Source organism: Leptodactylus fuscus, chromosome 7, assembly GCF_031893055.1.
Source record: "Leptodactylus fuscus isolate aLepFus1 chromosome 7, aLepFus1.hap2, whole genome shotgun sequence".
NCBI lineage: Eukaryota > Metazoa > Chordata > Amphibia > Anura > Leptodactylidae > Leptodactylus > Leptodactylus fuscus.
This window is the reverse complement of record NC_134271.1, coordinates 106,465,500-106,489,442: the sequence shown is the minus strand read 5'-3', so window position 1 is coordinate 106,489,442 and position 23,943 is coordinate 106,465,500. Positions and strand designations below refer to the sequence as shown.

Below are 23,943 nucleotides of genomic sequence, written 5' to 3'. Positions count from 1 at the left end.
GTTGAACTAAGCACACAGATTCTGCTCTGCTTCAATCAACACTGGCCAATGCATTCTATTGGCGTGATGAAGCAGTGCTGAATGTGTGTGTTTAGCTCAACTACTCCACTGGTGTAGTTGAGCTAAACACACACATTCAGCACTGCTTCATCACGCCAATAGAATGCATTGGCCAGCACTGATTGGCCAGAGTACGGAATTCGGCCAATCAGCGCTGGCTCTGCTGGAGGAGGCGGAGTCTAAGGTCGGACCAGAATGGAGACTGGTGTGGAGCGATCTTAGACTCCGCCTCCTCCAGCAGAGCCAGCGCTGATTGGCCAAAGTACGGAATTCGGCCAATCAGCGCTGGCCAATGCATCCCTATGGGAAAAAGTTTATCTCACAAAAATCACAATTACACACCCGATAGAGCCCCAAAAAGTTATTTTTAATAACATTCCCCCCTAAATAAAGGTTATCCCTAGCTATCCCTGCCTGTACAGCTATCCCTGTCTCATAGTCACAAAGTTCACATTCTCATATGACCCGGATTTGAAATCCACTATTCGTCTAAAATGGAGGTCACCTGATTTCGGCAGCCAATGACTTTTTCCAATTTTTTTCAATGCCCCCGGTGTCGTAGTTCCTGTCCCACCTCCCCTGCGCTGTTATTGGTGCAAAAAAGGCGCCAGGGAAGGTGGGAGGTGAATCGAATTTTGGCGCACTTTACCACGCGGTGTTCGATTCGATTCGAACATGGCGAACACTCTGATATCCGATCGAACATGTGTTCGATAGAACACTGTTTGCTCATCTCTAATTATTATTTTTAATAGCTAGCTTAAGAGCAGGCAGATATTCCATATTAATGACCAGGGGCAATTTTGCATTTTTTTCGACACATTTCGCTCTGAAATCTTTGGGTTTCTCATTCAGTTATTCAATTCTCATTCATTTCAAGTATTTTTTTTCTGTGATACTTTGCGCTTTATTTTATATCAATGTTTTAACGGTACCCCTCCTATCTGTTACTCATTTTATCTAGGGGATTTATAGTTTTTGGGCCTCAGGTGGGACTGAAGCTGAGGTGTGGCCTGTGTTACTACTTTATCTTTATTAATGCATAGCACATATTATGTCCTCTTAAGAGACTGCACTACTGCCTCTTGGCCTAGACTGAACTGGGTCTGCTCCCAACAACTGGAGCAATGCTACTTCCTGAACCCTTCCTGAAGAATCCAACAGCTGCAGAATCTACAAACCCAACCATCCTGTAAGGATGTTGGGTGGTCTCTTAGCAGCTAACTATATAACATTCCAACATGGTTGATGTTGTGGCAGGACTAATGCCCAGCCTGATCAGTAGCGGCAATTGTACTAGTGTGTATGGGTGGCTGCTAACTCAGCCTTTAGAAAAGACATGTTGTGTGCTTCTTATAGACGGCATAGTCTTGCATACAAAGCTATATGTGCTGGTTATTCAGCATGGTATGATTGATCGCAGCAGATGGAGTTTCTGCTCTGCTGAATCCGTATAACCGCTGAGGTCCCACTGCATATTAGCTGAGGCTTCAGTCCTGCATCCTGATGCAATGAAAAATTCTGAGTATGAGTGTCAAACTTCTAGTCTTCGTGTCGATGACTCGAATCCTCTGAGCAGTTTGTATACTACCGTTACTGACATGATGTATTGATGAAAGGACTTATCCCATGAAGGCGACAACTTACTGCTTACAAATGTTATGAAGGGTACTATATACATATATATGTACTGTATATAATTTACCGTATAGACCCCTTGTCATATACATATGATGAGTGCAAGCAGCGCCCGCCATACACAGGTTACAGTCAGCAGAAATTCATGTTCAGGATCTTGGAGGTGGTCATGTGAGAGGCAGGTGAAGCAATATAACCACAGGAGTATTAACACATCATAATTTCAATTCCTGTTTGGGATGCCCCTTCCCAAGCATGATGGTATCAACACAGTATTAAACCATCTGAGGTGTTTTACTGGTGGTCCTGTGTTTTCTTTTTCCCCCCTGTCTCCTGCCAGAAATGCATCTGTTTTAAGTTTCTTGGTGCTACCCCAGAAAGAGCGGTAGACATTGTAAGTCTGTTTGTTCTATGAAGCAATGTTAATGACTCCCTCCTCCCCCTCCAGCGCTGCTGTGCCAAGATGTTAAGAATCAAAGCCTAACAGTAGTCTAATGGGCTTTTAATCAGTTGTATGTATCTGATGCTTCCCCAGAAGCTGATTGGGAGCTAAACCTAAAGCAGATTTCTGTATGGACACAGTACGAGGGCCATGTCAATTGTATACATCTGGCCGGCCCCAGTAACATGAATTAGCATTTCATTTATGTATTTAGGAGCTAAAACAATGTTCTCCTTTGTTCTAGGTATCTAAACCATGTACGGGCTGCTTCCCCACAGGATCTTGCCGGAGGCTATACTTCCTCTCTCGCATGCCATAGGGCACTGCAGGACGCCTTCAGTGGGCTGTTCTGGCTGCCACATTAGCTCACATGCCGCAGTCTGGATGGAACGAAACGCTGGCCGGGGACCAGCATCTAACACAAGCAAATCTGGTAAAATGACTGCCATCTGCACCGTACCTAAGCTGCTGTGCACTTTAATAAAGACAGCTGTGTTTCAGGGGGGAATGTTTTTGTATTTTTTCTGCTCTTACGGCACAGCTCAGAGCAACTGAAAAAACAAGTCCCGTCTGATGGAAGCGATGAATAATTCCATTTATATCAGGGGGATTTCTCTTAAGAAGTTGTAAATTTTCTGTTTATTTTTAAATAAAGTCAAGTTTTATTAGTTTTGTGGTTTTCCGTTTTGCGCAAGGTTTTTTCTTTATTTTTCTAACATATTTGTAGGGTATTAGTCACAGAATGTGTAGCTGTGTGTAAACATGAAGGGACGGATGTATGGAAAGGGTGTTCTGGCTGTCCGTATGGTGGTGTACTGCCCATGTGAATATTCAACGGTGATTTCTATCCTGGAACTAAAACTAGTGAGCCTTGCTGGGAGTTCTAGTTTTGCACCACCTTCATATCAACATATTAACCACTGCATTGAGGTCTACATTACAATACCAATATAGCTGCATGCGATAGAGATTGCTCTACTTGCATGTCTGGATTTAATATACACTGCTCAAAAAAATAAAGGGAACACTCAACACATCCTAGATCTGAATGAATGAAAAACTCATTGAATACTTTGTTCTCTACAAAGTTGAATGATGACAACAAAATCACACATCGAAATCAAATTTATTTACCAATGGAGGCCTGGATTTGGAGTCACCCCCAAAATTAAAGTGGAAAAACACACTACTGGCTGATCCAACTTTGATGTAATGTCCTTTAAAACATGTCAAAATGAGGCTCCCATGGGATCTCCTCCCAAACCTGGACTAAAGCATCTGCCAACTCCTGGACAGTCTGTGGTGCAACGTGACACACTGGAGATGCGAACAGGAGAAGTGGAGGGGGTTGTAGGAGGGCAACAACCCAGCAGCAGGACCACTACACCTCTGCCTTTGTGCAAGGAGAAACAGGAGGAGCACTTCCAGAGCCCTGCAAAATGACCTCCAGCGGGCCACAAATGTGCATGTGTCTGCACAATTGGTTAGAAACAGACTCCATGAGGAAGGTATGAGGGTCCAACATCCACTGATGGGGGTTGTGCTAACAGTCCAACACTGTGCAGGACGCTTGGCATTTGCCACAGAACACCAGGATTGGCAAATTCACCACTGGCGCCCTGTGCTCTTCACAGATGAAAGCAGGTTCACACTGAGAACGTGACAGAGTCTGGAGACGCCGTGGAGAGCGATCTGCTGCCTGCAACATCCTTCAGCATGACCAGTTTGGCAGTGGTTCAGTACTGGTGTGGCGTGACATTTCTTTGGAGGGCCGCACAGCCCTCCATGTGCTCGCCAAAGGTAGCCTGACTGCCATTAGGTACCGTGATGAGATCCCCTCAGACCCCTTGTGAGACCATATGCTGGTACGGTTGGCCCTGGGTTCCTCCTAATGCAGGACAATGCCAGACCTCATGTGGCTGGAGTGTGTCAGCAGATCCTACAAGATGAAGGCATTGAAGCTATGGCCTGGCCTGCCTGTTTCCCATACCTGAATCCGACTGAGCACATCTGGGACATCATGTCTCGCTCCATCCACCAATGTCACGTTGCACCACGGACTGTCCTGGAGATAGCAGATGCTTTAGTCCAGGTCTGAGCGGAGATACCTCAGGAGACCATCTGCAACCTCATCAGGAGCATGCCCAGGCGTTGTAGGGAGGTCATACAGGCACGTGGAGGCCACACACACTACTCGGCCTCATTGTTACATGTTTTAAGGACATTACATTCGATCAGCCTGTAGTGTGTTTTTCCATTTTAATTTTGAGGGTGACTCCAAATCCAGGCCTCCATTTAATAAATTTGATTTCCATTTATTTTTGTGTGATGTTAACACGTTCAACTTTGTACAGAACAAGGTATTCAATGAGAATATTTTGTACATTTAGTCATTCATTCAGATCTAGGATGTGTTATCTGAATGTTCCCTTTATTTTTTTTGAGCAGTGTGTATTGTCTGGAAGCTAAAACTAGGAAATTAAAGGAAGCCTGGTGTTTAGTCAAGTATTAAAACCTTAGCTCAGCACATGCAAATTGACATTTTGTGCCCTAACATTGACTGTTTAATATATCGCTGGCAAGCGGTATCTGCCCTAGTTAGATATCAGCACGGTTAGTTATGGCAACAATATCACTGCATTGTCTGTTAGGCTGGCCTTACAGTTCAGCATCATCACTGGATATTACATCCCTATAGATTTAATTGTGGGGGAGGGGGACATTCCTCACCGCTTAGTGAAGGACTAATTAAAGTTACATTTCATCTGATTTTAAAAGCTTAAGGCCAGGGCCCCATCTAGCATAAATGCCACAATTTGGTTGCAGCATTTTACATTACCTGCAAATTGGATGGGATTCTGGCAAATCCCATCCACACATTGCAGAAAAATATCCTCAGCAGAAATGCTGCAATTCCAAAAACTGTGCAAGTATAATAAAGAAAGTCCGCAGAGCAAAACTCTACTGGCTTTCTGCGATAGGTGTTGTGGGGAAGGAAGAAAAAAAAAAAAAAAAAAGCTTTTCCACAGCTCTCTACATCAGGGCCTTAGCTTTAAACAACAGAAATCTTTGTTAGTGACAGAACAAGAACGGTCATTACCTAATGCTACATATGTTGGAGTTAGTTTAGGGTAGAGAAAAAAAACCCCAAAACCTGACAAGTTCAGATTAAAGTATATTAAAGCTGAACTTGTCCAGATTTTCTGTTCCCTCCAGTACAGACATTGGAATAAGTCACTGATTCTTGTGGTTGGTAAAGCTCTATTATAGATCTGGAGACAGACTATAAATCACTCCCAATTGTATTAACACCCCCTCTTGTGTCTAACCAGACAGCCGTATGAAAGGTCAGTATGTGATCTGGGTGTTTCCCGGATAGCACACTGACCTATTAATTTCTATGGGCCTGTACACATGGTCAGTTTACACAGTCCGGGACGCAAAATATGAACAGGTCCTATTGTCCAAAAAGAATTTATTTAAATAAACTATGTAAAATTCCCACCAATCATGAGAAACTGTATTTAGCGCCCCCTTCTGAATGAAGCCACAGAACACACCTGAGTGCCTTTTCTCCTTTTAGTCTTTATGGGACTGTAGTAGATGGTTTTACTGTGATGCGACTAATACTCCATTCAGATCATGTTTGTACATGTGTTTATCAGATGCATAAAGCCTAAGGCTCCACGTGGTGTGCCGCAGTGTGGTTCTTCCCTCAGCGCTTTAGACAAAGTTCAGAGGTTTCCGATAGAGAACCACCAGTGTTTCTGTAGGTAGAATGGATAGGCTGCAATTCTTAAAACCACAATGGTTTGGAAATCACTGCCTGTCTGCAGTACAGCTTTTCTTGCAAAATGGGCATGCACCTTGCTCTGACTGTAAAATTCCACATTTTTTCCACCACTGGCAAATCATGGCACTTAAACCACACAGAGCCCCGGCCTGAAGGAGTATCTCAGGGGAGAGTGAACAGAGACAGCAGGACAACACTGACACAAACAATACTCAGAGCCAAAATGTGTGGCTTGTTCATTTTATTAAAAGGTAAAGTGAATAATCAGTATTACTGTGGCCCCTGGGCCTTTAAAAAAAAAAAAAAAAAAAAAAAATTAAAACAAAAAACCTTTGAGCTAAAATGCTATACTTGGGTTGCTTTTTTCAACTTTGTTGTCTTCATCTGTCCGTGGACGTTTTGAGGCTGGTTCATCTGGAAACAGATTTACACACAATTACCAATATGTATGAAGAGTATGGAGAGGAGAGCTGCAGCAAGCATAGCAGAACAACATGAAAAGCTGCGTTTCTCCTTTCAGATTTTGTAGCAGTTTAAGCCAAGAGAGGATTTGGGAGGAGTATAAGTGCCCCCTTCATCATTACCATTTGTTTGGAATTCTCTCTTGGCTTAGGCTCAAAAATCTGCAACAAAATCAACAAAACAACTTTTCTGCAAGTGTAATTATTTTTTTTTATGTCGATTGTAAGCCCCACACAGAGCTCACAATGTACACTTTTTTTTTCCCTATCAGTATGTCTTTTTTGGAATATGGGATGGAAATCCACGCAAACACGGAGAGAACATACAAACGCCTTGCAGATGTTTTTTTTTGCCCTTGGTGGGATTTGAACACCAGGACTCCAGCACTGCAAGGCTGCAGTGCTAACCACTGAGCCACCGTGTAGCCCCCAAATTACATAATTGTTTGTCACTGCACTTGCTACTTAAATCCAAATGATAGTGAAGAAGAAACAGTATGGCGGCACTGACTATTGGTTGTAGAAATCCTCCTTTATTCTTTGCTCAGCGAGTCTCTCAATGCAGAGTGCTTTTCTGGGCATCAGTCATTTCGTGGTATTCTTCTGCTTCTATTGGCCCCCGATCACAATATGGAGAAACAACCACTGCCCAGAGAAGTGCTAATGAGCAAATAAAGGAGGATTTTTACAATTAATTGGGAATGTTACAGTTTCTTCTTCGCTATCATTTGGATACATTTGTGGACTGTGACTTTCTCATTCTGAGCACCACAGATGTCCATCAGGATTGAAGAATACAGGTTGGTACCAACTGTTCTATATTTGTTGTATGTCTTACCTTTATGGTCATCTTGGTTTTCAAAAAGAACCTCACCAGGCACCTCAAAAGTGATGCACATCATCTGCTTGTTAGGTGCCACCTTCCTAACAAGATGGACGGAGTAATTCTTCAGAGGGAATCCTAATACTTCTTCTGCCCGCTCTTTTACTTCTTTCTCTGGGTTGTCGTCTTTGGAGAAGCCATAGCAGTGAATAGTCGGCAGGATATACTTCATATAAGGCTTCTCAGGTAGGAGATTTATGAAGGTATCAAGGAATTCCAGGGCCAACGCTGGCAAGTTCATTATAATGTGAATCTGTTTTCTCTTATATGCAAAGGACCTCATGAATCTCAACAGCTCTAGCCCAATCACCAACCTGATGAACTCCCGGCCATCAGTGTTGAAGGTCAGGACCTTATCCTCCAGTTTATTCAGTTTGCTGTTATGTACCAGTGATTTGTACGAGTCCGGGTTTAAATCATTGGCATAAACAATACAACCTTTTTTAGCAGCAGGAATAGCGAATGGCCCCACTCCAGCGAACACATCAAACACCACGTCTCCGGTCTTCAGTAAGCCATAAATACGATCATGTTCTGTGCCAAGTCGGGAGTTCCAGTAGACTTTGGAAAAATCAAATTCATAAACGAAGCCATTTTCTTTAACCTGGAACAATAAGACATCGTAAGTACAAGACTGTCACTGACTGCTTGAGTAGATGTAGTGGGGCCCATCTGTGCACAAGAAAAGAGATAAATGGGGGTTTATTAATATGACATAAGTCAGTTGCAAATTCACAATTTGCAACTTTTTCACGCCTCTCATGACCAAAATCTCCATAACTTTCGTGGCATAAATGACAACAAAAATGTATGCCAGTAAGGAGATGATGTAGATTTTGACATAGACAAGGCCTTTTGTAACATGCGTCTAACTCTTTACAGGACACAGCTACACCATGAAGTAAGCGCATCCTCCACTGGTGCAGGGGACAAACACCCCATACGTAGTTTTAGGTTGTGTTCATCATTCACTTGCATTTAAGAGAACAAGGAGTTCTAGCTGGGCTCCACTCTCCCCCCTCCTCATATGCAGCTGTACCAAGATTAGCTTGGTGAATCACTAATAGTTACGGATCTGGGGTTAACCACAGGACCCACAGCTCCTAAAAGTCAGCTCCTCTTTAGTAAAGTGTTCAATGCAGGCCGTGTACTCAGCGGCAATCAAAGGTGTCAGGACTCATGTGCATCATGGTATTAAAGGGATTGTCCACGTAATTAAAGAAAACTGGCAACAGGCAGGAAATTTGAATAGGTTTTTCTGCCCACTCCCTGATTTTTAATTATGCCAGGCAACACATTTAAGGCTGAAGCCCCATGTTGCGGAAATGCATTTGTTTTTGTTGCAGATTTTGCTGTGCTTTTTTGAGCCAAAGCCAGGATTGGGTAAGTATTCCTGACATATTTCCATTCCCGTTCTAGTCATTCTTGGCTTTGGCTCCAAACACCACAACAAAATTTGCAATAAAAAAAAAAAAGTTGCATTTCCACAATGTTGGGGCCAAAGCCTAAGGCCCCACATTGCGGAAACACAGCTTTTTTTTGTTGCAGATTTTGCTGCGGTTTTTTGAGTCAAAGCCAGGAATGGATTGAGCAGAAGGGAGAAGTATCAGAGTTTCCTATATTTTTCCCATTCCTTTAGAATCCATACTTGACTTTGGCTCAAAAAACCGCAACAAAAAAAGCTGCGTTTCCGCAATGTGGGGCCTCAGTCTATAGGGGTTTTCCAAGCTAAATTTTTTTTTTATGTGAATGGAGCAGGAAGCAGACAGCTCTTTAAAGCAATCACTTAAATTGGAAATAAGGTGCAGTGACTCTGATCAGCCACTACATACAGAACAGCGCTGTATACTTCCTGTGTATTATCTGCTATGAACAACTGATTGTTGGGGGTGTCCGGTTTCACACCCTGATAATCAGACAGTATGACCTATCCTTAGGATAGCTCAACAAAAATTTAAGGCCAGAAAAAAAAAACCCTTTCAGGCTTTGTATAATATTCCCCATTCCAGCATCCACTGAAGTTTTTGAGGCTCTAATATAAGGCTCTAATATACCTTCATATGTGTGTGGATCCATAGGGAGGCATACAGACATTTTTCTGCTGGTTTCAGTATGGGGAGGAAGAAATATCCTCCTATAGGAGCAATGTTTCAGGAAACAACATCTGTCATACAGACCCATATTGAGGCAACTGCAGAACCTCCATGTTTTTGAGTGCATACACATCCACTGTGAGCACAATGCCTTAAAGCGGTTGTCTTGTTATGGACATTTACTCCCTATCCATAGATCTATTCGCCAGGTCCCCTAGTGATTAGGAAGATGGGGGACCAAAAGTCCCCCTAAGACTTCCTTGTGAATTGAGCCGAGAATACAGTCCCAGCCGACCCCTCGAAGTAAAGGGATGGCCAGAGAACCATTCACAAGGAGGCCTCTGTCCTCCTGATCAGTGAGGGACCTGGTGATCGGGCTCCCAGTGATCAGACACTTTTTCCCCTAGCCACAAGAGGGTTTTCCAGGTAATTAAAAAAAAAAAAAAAAAGTGTGAGTGCTATTAATAAATGCACCCATATACCTTTAGCAGTGTTTTGAGGGATTTCTGCTATCTAACATCCACAGTAGCTCCTTCTCTCCCTCTCATACACGCCATCCCTGTCTCTCTAGATATCCCGCCCACTACTAGCCCTTCCCTACTTGCTCAGCCCAACCCCCAGTAGTGACGTTCCACTTCCCGAAACGGATCATCACTGGGTAACAAGTAAATGTCCCTGGGGCATAGTTTTTGATAAATTATGTTATTTAGAAAGTAGGCGGGGAAATGGGATGTTTAGATTAGTTTTTATTCTGGACAACCCCTTTAAAATAAATCCTATATACTTACCTATCTGTGGGTCCAGTAGAGTCTTGATTTGACCTTTGGTCCATCCAGGAGTGTGTCAGCCAGTCAGAGACTGAGCAGTAATATTCTGTTCAAGTAGTGCATAAGTGCTAAGTCACTGACTAGTTGAGGAAGTCCAGTGCAGGCAGAAGGTAAACAATGACCGAGGATCCACGTTATTTTAAGCCTAGCTATGCTGTAAAAATCAGAACTGGAATACCCCTTTAACTCTATAAGGTAAACAATAAGGAATTGGGATGAATCAGGCATCAGGGTTTCTCGCTCCATTACTTACAGCACTGCTAAAAGAGTGTGATGTCCTTCACAATCACCAGTAAAATGTAAAACGTAAAACATGAAATACGTCAGGTAAGTGAATAAATAAGGTAAGAAGCCCCCTTACCTTTGTCATCATGTTATCTTCCCCAGCCAACACCTCCATCTGGAAGTTTCTATAGGTGGAGTCAATTATGTTGGTTTTATTGACAACAGAAGTGAGACCAGGATTCTTGTCCAATATGACCTGACCTGATAAGATGGAGATAAGACAACTTAGTGAGTGATTGTATATCATTGTGATATCTAAAAATACACGACATATTATGACAACGTTAGTGCGACTGGTTTTATCCCAGCAGGTTATTTACAGCCAAGGATGGGGTCAGATCTGGATAACATGATCACAGCAGAGCTGTCCATACACATATGGATACATTCTCATCAGGTTTGGTTTTTCGTTTACAACCATTTTGTAGCTATGTTTTAATGCATGGCCATTAGAGATGAGCGAACAGTGTTCTATCGAACACATGTTCAATCGGATATCAGGCTGTTCGATGTGTTCGATTCGAATCGAACATCACGTGGCAAACTCCAAAAAAAAATTTGATTCCCCTCCCACCTTCCCTGGCGCTTTTTTTGCACCAATAACAGCACAGGGTAGGTGGGACAGGAACTACGACACCGGAGGCATCGAAAAAAATCGGAAAAAGTCATTGGCTGCCGAAATCAGGTGACCTCCATTTTAGACGAATAGTGGATTTCAAATCCGGGTCATATGAGAATGTGAACTTTGTGACTAAGAGACAGGGATAGCTGTACAGGCAGGGATAGCTAGGGAGAACCTTTATTTAGGGGGGAATGTTATTAAAAATAACTTTTTTGGGCTCTATCGGCTGTGTAATTGTGATTACACACACATTCAGCTCTACTTCATCGGGCTAATAGAATGCATTGGCCAATCAGCGCTGGCCAATGCATTCTATTAGCGTGAGCTGAGTTTGCACAGGGGTTCTAGTGCACACTCGGCTCTGCTACATCAGATGCTACATCAGATGCTACATCAGATGTAGCAGAGCTGAGTGTGCATCAGATGTGTAGTTGAGCAGAACTGGCTCAGCACTGCTAAGTCTCTGCATTCGCATAGGAATGCATTGGCCAGCCTTCGGCCAATCAGCGCTGGCTCTGCCGGAGGAGGCGGAGTCTAAGGTCGGACCTGAATGGAGACTGGTGTGGAGCGATCTTAGACTCCGCCTCCTCCAGCAGAGCCAGCGCTGATTGGTCGAATTCCGTACTCTGGCCAATCAGCGCTGGCCAATGCATTTCTATGGGAAAAGTTAGCTTGCGAAAATCGCAAGCTGACAGGGATTTCCATGAAATAAAGTGACTTTTATGCCCCCAGACATGCTTCCCCTGCTGTCCCAGTGTCATTCCAGGGTGTTGGTATCATTTCCTGGGGTGTCATAGTGGACTTGGTGACCCTCCAGACACGGATTTGGGTTTCCCCCTTAACAAGTTTATGTTCCCCATAGACTATAATGGGGTTCGAAACCCGTTCGAACACTCGAACAGTGAGCAGCTGTTCGAATCGAATTTCGAACCTCGAACATTTTAGTGTTCGCTCATCTCTAATGGCCATCTGTTTACATAGAGATCAATGTGAAATAGAAACTCTTTTTTTTGTTGACTGAAACAAAAGTATAGAATACTATAAAACCATAAAGAGAGCACTAATGCGGTCACATTGCTCTCCTTGTCCAGCAGGAACAGTCTTTGACCTACTTTTGCAGGGAGATGGATTGTATGACAACACCTGGCAGTGGACTCAATAACAAGTAGGAAGCAAATCCAGGTCACCAGGGCAGGTTTGTGAGTTTCCATAGCATTATATGTTACCATTATGAAGAGATTATAACATCCGGCCTACAATACGCCATCATGGAACTTTATACATACCAATCAGGTTTTTGTAAGGAAGCTGGTGGTCCCGGAGATTCATATGAGCGATATGTCCTACTCTGCTGAAACTGGAGGTGACATCTTGTCCTTTAGGTAAAACAGCTTCTAAGATCTCATCAGTCTTAAAATTCTCATAAGTCAGCTGCAGATCCACCTGTAAAACCTGGGGGGTGATGTCCAATTGCTTGAAAAGCTCACGATCATGATCATCAAACGAATCCTCCGATGTGACTATGAAGGGGTCCAGTACAACATTCTTCTGGTTCTCATCTTCTGGGTCATCAATAATTCTCTTTATGTGTGGCCGGTGGATAAGTTTGTTCTTCAGACCTTTCATGACATCATTAATGATTTCTTTCCTTATTTTGAGAACAGGAACTTGTATAGTTTTATTAAAGGCCTCACGGTCCAGATTCAGCATCCCACGTACCCTGGGGTTAGGAGAGAACAAGCCAGCGTCCTCAAAATTCTCCTTCATTTCTGTCATGGCTGAAAAATGTCTATGTTTCTGGAATGTACTGAGTGTGGATCGTTCACAAATCTGCTGCTTGAATTGGTTCTGGACTAACTTATTAAAGGTGATGATACCATAGGAGTTTAGGAGACGTGCGGAGTGGTAACACTGTCTAAGAAGTCTGGAAGCAAAAAGAAAAAAAGTTACAACCATACCCACATACATACACCCCTCCCCCCCACCAAACAACTAATGTAAACAAGGGGGGTATGTAGGGGAGAGAAATTCTGTCCAGCAACTCGTTAGGAGACTAATTCTGTCCAGCCACTCGTGAGGAGACTCATTCTTAGTGTTGCACAATACACTTTATGTCCTTTTACCAGAAAACAGGGGTATGGAGATATCGTCTTCTGGCTCTGTGCACTGTATAGTACAGGGATCAGATGGATACAGCACCAAACAGCTCACGCTAGTTTTACACTAGCATTAAGGTTTCAGGTCCACATGGGGACCTGAAATACAGAGACCCTATCTAGTTATGTGGTTACATGCAGAAACCCGTGGACCCCATAGACTCCTTGCAGGACTCTCTCCACCGATTTTAGGTGGATTCTGCAGTGGAGTCTCCTAAGGAAACTCTAATGCTAGTGTGAATCCAGTCTTATCCGTGCAGGGACTGCCTGTCATCCTCCGTCCAACCAATCACATATTTATGGTCTATCCTAATTATAGCTAATAAAAAGAAATCCTGGGAAAACAATCTGAAACTGATGCCACACATTATAAAAAGGCTGTGTTTTTTAAGTACAAGCCAAGTGTGTGTGTATTTAGTACAAAGAAGATGCAGAAGAGCTTCCTTTATATTTCCCATTCCATTTGAAGCCTCTCTTGGCATTGGCTGGAAAAAAAAAAAAAAAAAATCTGCCACAGAAAACGCAGCTTTTCCACATTGTGTGGCCTCGGGCTGTCTAAGGACAGGTAAAGGTTTCTCAATGAAGTGTAAGTGTTATATGGACTACTGACGTGGCACAACAGATGTAGCTCTACTATATTTACATTTCATCCTATTATAAGGCTACTGTGGCACACTGGTGACATGACAAAAGAGACTTGTGTGTGCAATGTATGCAGCTGCTGCCTTGAGGTCTCATAAGGTTGCAAACACTGAAAGATTTACCACAGCAACCAATCAGATTCCAGCTCAGAAGTAAAGGGCAGCAAGGTAAAGACACTGCACTAATCTAGCTGGTAATGATTCATTACAGTCCAGAGCTGCATTCACAGTTCTGCTGGTTTCTGAGCTGAAATCTCCTCTCCACATGCCACACAAACGTTCATGTTCACATCAGCAAAGTTTAGAGATAAAGGGCTTCAGACACCACTTATCCCCAGGGAATCAAAGACCCTGACAATGAAACATTGTCATTGTACAATGCCCATAGGGAGATTTTATCAACCCAACTACACCAGTTTTCTGGCTACATGGGTGTAATTGTGGCACACTGCCTTATCTTGTGCCACATCCCTTGTACTGCACCTCAATCAGCAGTTTTTTGAGAAAGTATGTAGTGTGGGGCGGATCAGAGTTGCCTCAGCTCAACATACTGTATTTACTATCGGTCCCGCCAAAGAGCTGCCAGTAGTTATGCAGATAATCTACTCCGGCTCCTGCTGGTATAGATTTCTATTCTGGCACACGTGCGAGCGCCTGCTTTATCATCAGGCCGGAGCCTCTCAATAATTCAGGTGTGCGACGTGCCAGTCAGGGCATTTATAAAGGTTGGTATAGGAAAGGCCATTCGTAATAAATTTTCCCCAGTGTTTAGTTCACTGTCATGTTAACATCAGAGCTGTGGAAAAAGAGGAGTTGGATTCGGTAGTTTGACCTGCTGACTCCAGAGCCCTGTTATCGAGAGCCAATTTATAGCTAGAACAGCAACATAATCACATGACATCACTGTGGATCAAAATATGGAGCAGATTCATCATTTCCTAGGTCACTTTTGCGTTATAAAGAATTCATAAATCTTGGGATTGTGACCTTTAAATGCCACCTGCAATAGAAATTGTCATAAGTGGTGTTATAAAGGGATTAAATCATTGGAAAAACAAACAAACATTTTTTTAAGCTAAAAGCACATAGGAATAGCCTTTATAAAGACCACCACAAAATGGCTGACAGACATGCTGTTCTATCAGGCATTTTGTGGTGGCCTCCTGTTATAAGAGGAGGAGGAGAATGGCTGACGAAGAAGAAGCAAGGTGGTGCCAGAATGGATAACAATGCAGTGCCCACTGCCCAGGGGGAATGTCCCGATGCTTTCTGAAGAATAAAGAAAAATTCAAAACGGCAGTGTGGACTTTCAAACTAAATGTAGGAGATGAATAGTCTTTATAAAGGTTATTCCTATGTGTTTTTTAACGATAGAATCCCTTTAATACTGCCCTTGCTACTTTCCATAAAGGGATATGGCCAGGACATGCTGTGGTTGGTGCCATCAGCCCTACCAGATTTTCTTTAGTTGCACTATTTTGGGGGCTTTTTTGCCTAAGCTATGACTGAAATGTCAGCTATGACTGCCTCGGGATATGGCTCTTTATCCAGCAGTTTTGATAGCCCCCTCCCCCATAATGACAATAATAGGCCACTGCTGACCCCACAACCCTTAATACAAAAACAGCTTGATATTTACTATCTACAACAGTTCTCTAGACCCACAGTAACTGGTTTGCATCAATTTTCAGAAGAAACAAAGCCCCTGTTAGTGTGCAGCCCTATTATAGTCGGTAAGAGGTGTGTCTGCCAGCAAACTTGCTGACTGTTTCCGATAACTATATATATATATATATATATATATATACACATTATTATATATTAGTATTTACAAAGTGACATCTATAAGGTCTATAACAATGACTATAGTCTATCACGTGGTGTATGTAGCAACTAATGACTCCAAACACCTGTAAACAAGGAGATTTTTGTAAGAGAGGAAATTACGTGTCTGACGTGGAACCACAAGTCCAAGCATACCCTCACAGCGCCTCCTCAGCTGTCCCCTTGCACAGTGCTGAGACTTGTAGTATTACATCCCGTATCAAGCACAAATCTTATATACTGCACCATACAAACATCCTCACCTCATGCTGCTGCGCCGCCATGTTAGTAGTTACGTCATCATCTCGCGACTGAATGTGGTGCCGGCAGCCACGTGACACCCCACAGCAGGAGTCACATGACGACAGGAGTAAACAGGAACCAGCGGGCGGTGATGATCCTCAGTGCCCGGCTCTATGCACAGCTGTGGGGGCTGGAGGGGGATGTCACCGCCGTGTGAGCTCTGACCACAGGATAGTCAGCTGGATATTGGCGCCATCACCGCCGCTGTAATAAGGGGAACCATGCAGCCGGCTGAGAGCAGTATCAATGCAGATTATGGACACCGTGTGTCTGCTCAGGATGAGACCGCTCCGCTGCTGGGACATGTGAGTTGTGCTCTATCTATACTCATGATGCCTACTTAGTGACTCTCCAGCTGCTGCAGAACTACAACTCCCAGCATGACACTGCAGTCATCGGGTGCCTGTGCATGCTGGGAGTTGTAGTTTTGCAGTTGCTGAGCAGCCTCAGGTTGTTGTAGGCAGGTTCATACATACTTGGCCAATGTCCATAGAAGAGTATGACCGGTATTAAAATGTGGTTGGATATTTCTTAGGATGATTGTATGAAGTGTTGTGTATGATGCTGACTGATCATTTCTGATGATTTGTTACTTTGTGACTTTTTGTTCCTGACAGGACCACCCTGTTGTCAGACTGATCCCTATGTGGTGTATACATCTCTAGTGCACCCATTAAGCTCAGTGATGCAGTGTACAGGCTTCCCTACTATTTGTAGCCATTGCTTTGCTTTGGCTGTTTGCTCAGTACAATATACATTTTACATACTTTGCATACCTAAGCACTGACTGTGTCTTGGAATGGGAGCACAGCACGTAATACGTGCCTGTGTGACTTGTACACTCCACCTTAAAATGTAAAAAGTACTTTTTGCTTCATCAAGGCCCATTATGTGCAGACCTTGTATTTTCTGTATGTGGTCAGGCCAGTGGCTGCTACTTAATCACCACAGCACACTTGTATATACTGTATATTACACTGTAGCAATCTTTAGATAGAATATTCTGACGCTATATTACTATACAAATCCTAGATTTATGTGACATTTCTTTACGTTTCCCAGTTTAAAAGAAGATTTAAAGGCTAACTTCAGTTACAGGCAATTTTGCCGTCTCCACAGGACCCCACCTTTTATAGGAAAATCTGGGGTTCGCTACCAAGGTTCCGCAAACTCAAGTGGCTGGGGCAGCTGTATATAGGTGGAAACAAACTGGACAACAAAAAATCCTATGTACTTCTCTCTCCATGGCATTGGAGTTACAGAAACCACGAAATTCACTTACTCAGCTGTTTCGGTAGCTTCAGCGGAGACTTCTGTGGATATGCCATTTAGGTCTGTAGTCTGAATTTATTCATGGCTTCCTATATATTTCGCAAAAGCACATTAGGGATGTTTTTACATATGTAGGTCAATTCTGGAGCTGTTTGGATAAAAGTTCCCTACTCTCAGAATCCCACACAAAGTAGACATTTTCATATCTCACTTTCCTTGTTGCAGTTGCAGGCATATTTGGCATATCCACAAGACTACCAATAGGAAAGACTACACAATGTAATACTCAGTCATGTGTCATTGGTCATCCTCTATTAAATTAAAATAATTATTGTCTTACAGAGACCACAGAGGAGGTCGTCTCCCGGAGCGTCTTTTGGATTTTCTGTGTTCAATTTGATGAACGCTATCATGGGAAGTGGTATTCTTGGCTTGTCGTATGCCATGGCCAACACCGGAATAATTGGATTTAGGTGTGTTTTTTATCTAGTATTGGGGTTAGGACACTTTTACACAGCCATAATGTAGAATATCACAGGGTTTAGATTATTTCAGAACAGTAAGGAGAAAGGGGGAAAGGGGGGTTGAGAGTTGCAGGAAGTCTTGGTTTTCCCTCCAACATGTGAATATTGGCACTGCCAGTCTGTTATGCCAGAAGGAAAATGCAAGCTGCCATAAAATGCAGCGTGTATTCTGCAGGGTAGTGTTGTAGTCCTGCTGCTAGCCTGCGCTTTCCTGCAGTACTTCCAGTAAGATCTGGAATAATCCTCCACGTTTTGCATCACTGATAGATTTTAACTACGGTATCAGTCTACAGATGAAGTACAGAGCAGTAAATTGAGCTGTATTCACTCTTGTGGACTGCTGCTGTAACTCAGTAGCTAAAGGGTTATCTGGAAATTAATTATTGATGATAGTGTATACCTTAAAATATCATCTGAGCCCACAATCATCTTTAATACACTAGTTATCATTAGATATCTTTAGAGTTTATTCACATAGTGCAGTGAATTCGCTATGTTGAGTATAATTTTCACAAAAGCGCAGGAATTTGCCAGCAGCAGTAGCCGCTCCCTTTTAAAAGATGTATATTAGGTTCCTATAATCTACATCAATTATACATTTGAGATTTTTCTGTTTCCTTTAATAAGCAAAGAGTCGGCAGCTCTGGAAGGAGGTAAAAGAGGAAGCTGGTCAGCAGTCTGTGTTTGCTGACTAGTGTAGCGACTTCTCGTGTTTGTGTGTCATGAATCCTACGTTCCATCCACTTCTTACAGAAACTTACTTAAATGTTCTTTCACCTGGTTTTGGTGTTTTAGTCTTTACTTCTGTATAAGAGAATTGCTTATAGAGCAGTTTCCTATATGATTCTGCTATATGCTGTATACATGAGTGCTGTATAGTGTGGTAACAATCACCATGTATGTCTTCTTTTTCCTTTAGTATCCTGCTGCTAATAGTAGCCCTATTGGCTGCCTACTCCATTCATCTGTTGCTTTGTTTGTGCATTCACACAGGTAAGTTACAGGTCTATGATATATTAGGAAGCCATGTTTTATAGGATAATATATTGCAAACTTTTTTTGTTTTTGCAATTGTGTCAGGGTTGTTTGGTGAAAATATTTATAATATGCCTACTTAACCTAACTTCCTTTTTCATAACAAAAAAAAAAAAAAACGGCCTGGAAAGCTACTACAAGCAGGGAGAGTGTGTCCCATGCACCTGTATTCAGTGCCCCAGGGCAAGACAGTTATCACTAGTTAAAAACACAAAAATACAGGGCAGCCTACATACTGCACAAGGTGCTTAGTTATAAACACAGTTGAGAATGTGAATGTGATGTCCCTGGTTCCTTTCCTGAGGTCACTGATTGATTGGTCTCAGCAGTAATGCGACCCCTTCTTGAGCCCGCTGATTGGCCTCAGCAAACCCGGTTCCTTTCCTGAGGGATTCAGAATGTCACAGCCAGTGAGAAATAAAGAAGGCAGCTGACCAAACTGCATCGGGAGGGCAGCGAAGCATTGGGGACCGGGGAGTATAGTTGTTTTTTTGTTTTGTTTTTGTTGTTGTATTTTTTTTTTTTCACACCTCCCCCCCCAGCCTAATTAGAAAATATTATTTAGCCTGGACAACCTCTTTAAATTTCAGATGGTTGTAACTAGTTGTCTAGGGAGTATATAACCAGAGATACAGCCATTTGAAGTGACCACCTTCATTTGGCAAATGCTACAGCACTAAATACTGGCAATACAAATCTCAATGGCTTTTCTCTGGTAACAGCACAGTTACAGGGTTTCTTGTAGAATTTTAGAGCCTGTTTTCTATTAAAAGAAAGTTAGATAGGTCATGTAAGTATATTACAAGAATGTTCATCAAATGCCCCCTGAAACAATAGCAACAAAATAATCTAACCCTATAAAACTAACGGTCCAGATGATGTCCTAATGATGGCCAGATTTGGGGGGGGGGATATGTAGCTGTATACAACAGAGCAGTAGATTCTCCATGTGCCTCTGCATGTTCCCTCCATATTACACATTACAGACAGAGTGCTTGTAGTAGAGGAAATCTCCATAACCCAGAATGCCACTGTTCAGTGAAGTTTTTATGCAAGTTATTACTTTCTGTGTGCTTCATTTTTAATTTTTAGAGAGGTTGTCAAATTTAGAAAGCCCTTTTTCATATATTGTTTGATAATAATGAGTTAATAATGGGAGTCTTATTTCCCTCATGTGTTGGCCAGAGTGCTAACAATTCTAATAATAATACAGAAGGTGCTTCCAAACCTGCTGATGTCCACTTATATGGCTGACCATCTGTGTTCAGCTGACCAATGTGTATGAGGAACCTCGTCAGTGGCAAATATCAAGGGAGATTTTAGCTGCCTGTTCCTTTTGTTCTCAGTTTTTCTCCCCTCTCCTTGCTTAATTTGTAGGTACTGCTCTTACAAGCCTAGTATGCATGTGTATGGGGAAGTGGGATGGTATAGCTAGTTGTTTCCCTTGTATGACCATCTTAAGGGGGGCTCCCATCAAATGGATCCTTTCTAAACTGGTAACTTATATCAGCGGAAAGGTTTCCCTGTATATATTCCTTTTCAAATATTGCTTCGTTAATCTGATAAATCAGATTATTTCTCCCTGTTGTTTACAGTTTGTTGCCTAGGTCCATGGCCTGCTCTGGTGTCTAGAATCAGGTGGCCAGACTGGTGACATCACTCCCTGCTCTCTGTAGGGGAGGGTGGCTGGATTCTCTGTAGTGCTCCTGACCTGGGTTCTCTGCAATTATCTGTGATGTCTCCAGGGCTATTGGAGCAGCCTGTCAGGTCAGCTAAATGCATTATGCTGATGACCCCTGATAAGTTCAGTGCTTGCTCAGTACTGCTGTTATCTCTGTGTACAATGTGCAGTTTATAGCTAAGCCACTGTTCATCCTGGCAGCCTATAAGTTTTTACTAACCTGACAGAAGTGAGTGACGTCACCAGCCCAGGCCTCCAAAGCAGAGCAAGCCAGGACAACCTTTATTAAGTAATGTATATAGATAAACCTTTCAGATGACATAAACAACCAGTTTAGACTCCTTGTCGTAGGAATACTGGTGGTATTCTTTATTTTGGGGGGGAATTTTGCCATTTTTTTTGTGGTATTTTATTTTTAAATCCCTCCATGTTTCATGGTGGTTTTTGCTTCCTTGACATTTTTTCCAAAATTTCACATGCCCTGAGTTGTTTTTGTTTTTTTTGTTTTTTTTATTTGTTTGTTTTTTCTGGTGTTTTCCTACAGATTTCTTTACTGCAAGAAAAAAAACCTGAAAGACAGTGATAGGGATTTCTTAACCCTGGTGTTTACCACAGTGGTCTTAATATTCCCTGCTTCTACAAGTATGCATATAGTTTATGATAAGGCGCATCCCTTGTAATAAATTAGGTGCATCCTCTGAGTGTCCATGTGCCTCATCTGTAATCTACACCAGCTTGTTGCTGACATAGATTTCACACTTGACTTATGCCAGAAATCTGGTGTAAATGATGATAAACCTAGCTGGGCAGCTGACTGTGCCGCATCATGTTTTAGCAACACCCACCTTTTCAGAAAGTGGCATGGGTTATGACAGGTTGTTTAGCTGTCTGGCATCAAAAGTCTGGAAGCCTAAAATGTCTCTTGCTATGGAGGAACAGTCATTACACAGACAACCTACTGAAATAAATGGCCACTACATAATACTTATTTTATGTCACAGGGGCATTGTGTCAGTGCACAGAACAGTCACTACCGTATGTGTGTAATGTTGTCCATAAACCTAATGACGACTATTAATGATTCAAATTTTTATATCTTAATGTTGATAGAAATTTATTTTTAAAGTGATTCAAAATGATTTTTGATCTTTACTGGGGAACATTTTTGCCATAACCTTCAGGTCCTGGTAATGTATCATATAACAGTTATTAAAATCCATAACTAAATACAGTACAGTCCCGGAGAATATGACTCTATAAAACCTGTTACATATGGTCATAAAAATAAGCACAGATTTTTGGTGACAGTGGATTTTCAGATCCCTGCTATACCACATATGCAGATTTGGTTAGAAATATTGCTCATTACGCTCACTGCAGAGTGTGAAGTCTACAGCAAACCCAAGGCAAAAAAATGCTGCTATGTATCAACATAGCATTAGTTATTATCACCAACTTTACTGATATATGTTGGTAGATGTAGCAGGGCCAGTGAAGAGCACTCAATAGAATACCTGACCTTTATGGGTGGGGGGGGGGACAGACTACAAATGGTGCGGAATTTTCATGTTCTCTTCCATGACTGCAGCAAAAATCACCCAGTATATGTTTGTTTTTGCTGCAATTCACCTATAGATCTCGCACAGCTTTCAACCTTTGCATTGCAAAGGTTAAAAGTCTCAGCAGTAATAGACATAGTTCAATTTTAAAACAAACCACTTTGTTCTTCATTTTTGGTCACAGTATATGGATGAGATTTGTTTAAATCTCCTCTTCTATGCTGTTCCTGTAGCTCGCTTACCTGCTGTTATGTCTTCTTATGTGTTCCCAGACTAAAGTGGGGTTTTTAGGTTCAGAAAAGCGTAAGTTCTACACCTTGCCACAGTTTTGTGTTGTATTGGCGCAGAGCACAGACACGAGCCATGGACACGTGTGACACTACTGGTGAAAGAACCATCCCTTTTTTTTTTTTCTTCTTCTTTTTTCCTGGACAAACCTTTACATTATACACATTACCTACTAGAACATGGATTTCACAAAGCCTTCTATTCTGGTATCACTCATTCATATGAAGACACATCTAGCAAGTGCGGCACAGGAAACTTAGCATACATCACAGCCAGATAAATGACTGGCGATTTGAGGCCACATGTTGTGAAAACGCATATTTTTGGTCATTGCGGAAACACAGTGGAGAAAAAATCCTGACTTTACAGTTCCAGCAAAGTGTATGAGATTTTGTTTCATCTCCTCCATACATTGCAGAATAAGCTGCATGGCATTTTCAATAACACGTGTCTAAAAAAAATTCAACATATTAATTATACCCAGAAAAAAAACAGTGCATTTTCCCCATCCTATATAGGGGGAGGGGATTAGCAGGTAACATTCAGGTGAGTGCTGTGACCTTCTCACTGAATACCAAGTATAGTGCTGTACATTATTGTATGGGCTATGCTTGGTATTGCAGACCAGGTCATTTACCCTGAAAGGGACAGAACTGCTGCTGTACAATGTGATCAGTGAACGTGCTGTCATGGTACAGGGAAGAGGTCACAGCACTATTTATACAGTTGGACTTCCGCTGATCACATATGAATTAATAAATATGGATAAATAAGGCTAAATCGCCAAGGTGTAAGTCCCAGAAAACTCCATTAACCCTTCCCTGACATCCACCATAATAATATGGCAGAAGTCAGGTATTTAAATATGGTGGGTCACTCAGGAGCTGAGTACCCCCCAAGTCTCTTCAATTTGTCCTGCAAAAATTAAACTATCAGTTGGCTCTGTGAACAGAGAAATTAAAACGTTATGGCTTTTGTGTTTTTGACAAGGAGTCAAAAAAACAAAGATTGAAAAATTGTCTGGCAGGAAGGGGTTAATGCATGAACATGCTTGTCAATCCCACTGTTCTAGCTCTTAAAGACCGGTTCTAAGTAAGGTTCCCCTGTCTGAGACTTGCATATCCTCTAATAGGAAGTATGTACTGGGATTGTCATTGTGAGACGCATCCTTAACCTTAACATCCACATATAAATATAGGAGTAAATGACTCCTTAATGATCTGAAAATCCAAATTTTAGGACGCCGTGAGGGGAACACCATAGGGTTGTTGACACTTAATATTACACTTAATAGATCACTGAATTGTAGAACAAATGACAGGTCATGTTTGTATATTGGTCATGTTATGTTACTGTTCACATTTTGTTTGCTAAACCATAAATGTTTAATGCTTTCTTTGAAAAACATGATCTTTGTACTTGTGTATCCTGTGCAAACAGTCCACCATGTAATCTTCAAGACAATCCCCTAGATATGCTGTTTCAGATGATCCTGTCCAAGGGTTATCTATAGATACTTAGTGGTCTGAACTCTGACTGATAGAAATGGTAAAGGG

The 23,943-nt window shown here is 42.2% G+C and overlaps 3 protein-coding genes across 3 annotated transcripts in view; 2 read left to right on the top strand and 1 right to left on the bottom strand.

Annotated features, from left to right (window-relative positions):
- MNAT1 (MNAT1 component of CDK activating kinase) overlaps positions 1 to 2,794 on the top strand; it is a 102,351-nt gene extending 99,557 nt beyond the window's left edge. The window contains exon 8 of the mRNA XM_075282789.1: positions 2,385 to 2,794. Coding sequence (XP_075138890.1) covers positions 2,385 to 2,505 — 121 coding nt within the window. The 3' untranslated portion in view covers positions 2,506 to 2,794. The remainder of the gene's footprint in view (positions 1 to 2,384) is intronic.
- Positions 2,795 to 6,219: 3,425 nt separating this feature from the next.
- Positions 6,220 to 16,060, bottom strand: TRMT5 (tRNA methyltransferase 5). Its single transcript, XM_075282769.1, has 5 exons — positions 15,989 to 16,060; positions 12,391 to 13,028; positions 10,559 to 10,683; positions 7,233 to 7,881; positions 6,220 to 6,347 (listed from the first exon to the last, which is right to left on the bottom strand). The coding sequence occupies exons 1-5, from the start codon at positions 15,991 to 15,993 to the stop codon at positions 6,271 to 6,273; spliced, it is 1,494 nt and encodes a 497-aa protein (XP_075138870.1). The 5' UTR covers positions 15,994 to 16,060; the 3' UTR covers positions 6,220 to 6,270.
- Positions 16,061 to 16,083: 23 nt separating this feature from the next.
- SLC38A6 (solute carrier family 38 member 6) overlaps positions 16,084 to 23,943 on the top strand; it is a 43,965-nt gene continuing 36,105 nt past the window's right edge. The window contains exons 1-3 of the mRNA XM_075282778.1: positions 16,084 to 16,333; positions 17,643 to 17,773; positions 18,744 to 18,817. Of these exons, the coding sequence (XP_075138879.1) occupies positions 16,250 to 16,333; positions 17,643 to 17,773; positions 18,744 to 18,817 (289 nt within the window). The 5' untranslated portion in view covers positions 16,084 to 16,249. The remainder of the gene's footprint in view (positions 16,334 to 17,642; positions 17,774 to 18,743; positions 18,818 to 23,943) is intronic.

Coding starts and splice junctions, on each gene's coding strand:
- TRMT5 (XM_075282769.1), bottom strand. Junction 10,684..12,390: donor TCCTTACAAAAACCTGATTG/GTATGTATAAAG, acceptor CCATCTTATCAG/GTCAGGTCATATTGGACAAG. Junction 6,348..7,232: donor AAACCAAGATGACCATAAAG/GTAAGACATACA, acceptor ATCTGTTTCCAG/ATGAACCAGCCTCAAAACGT.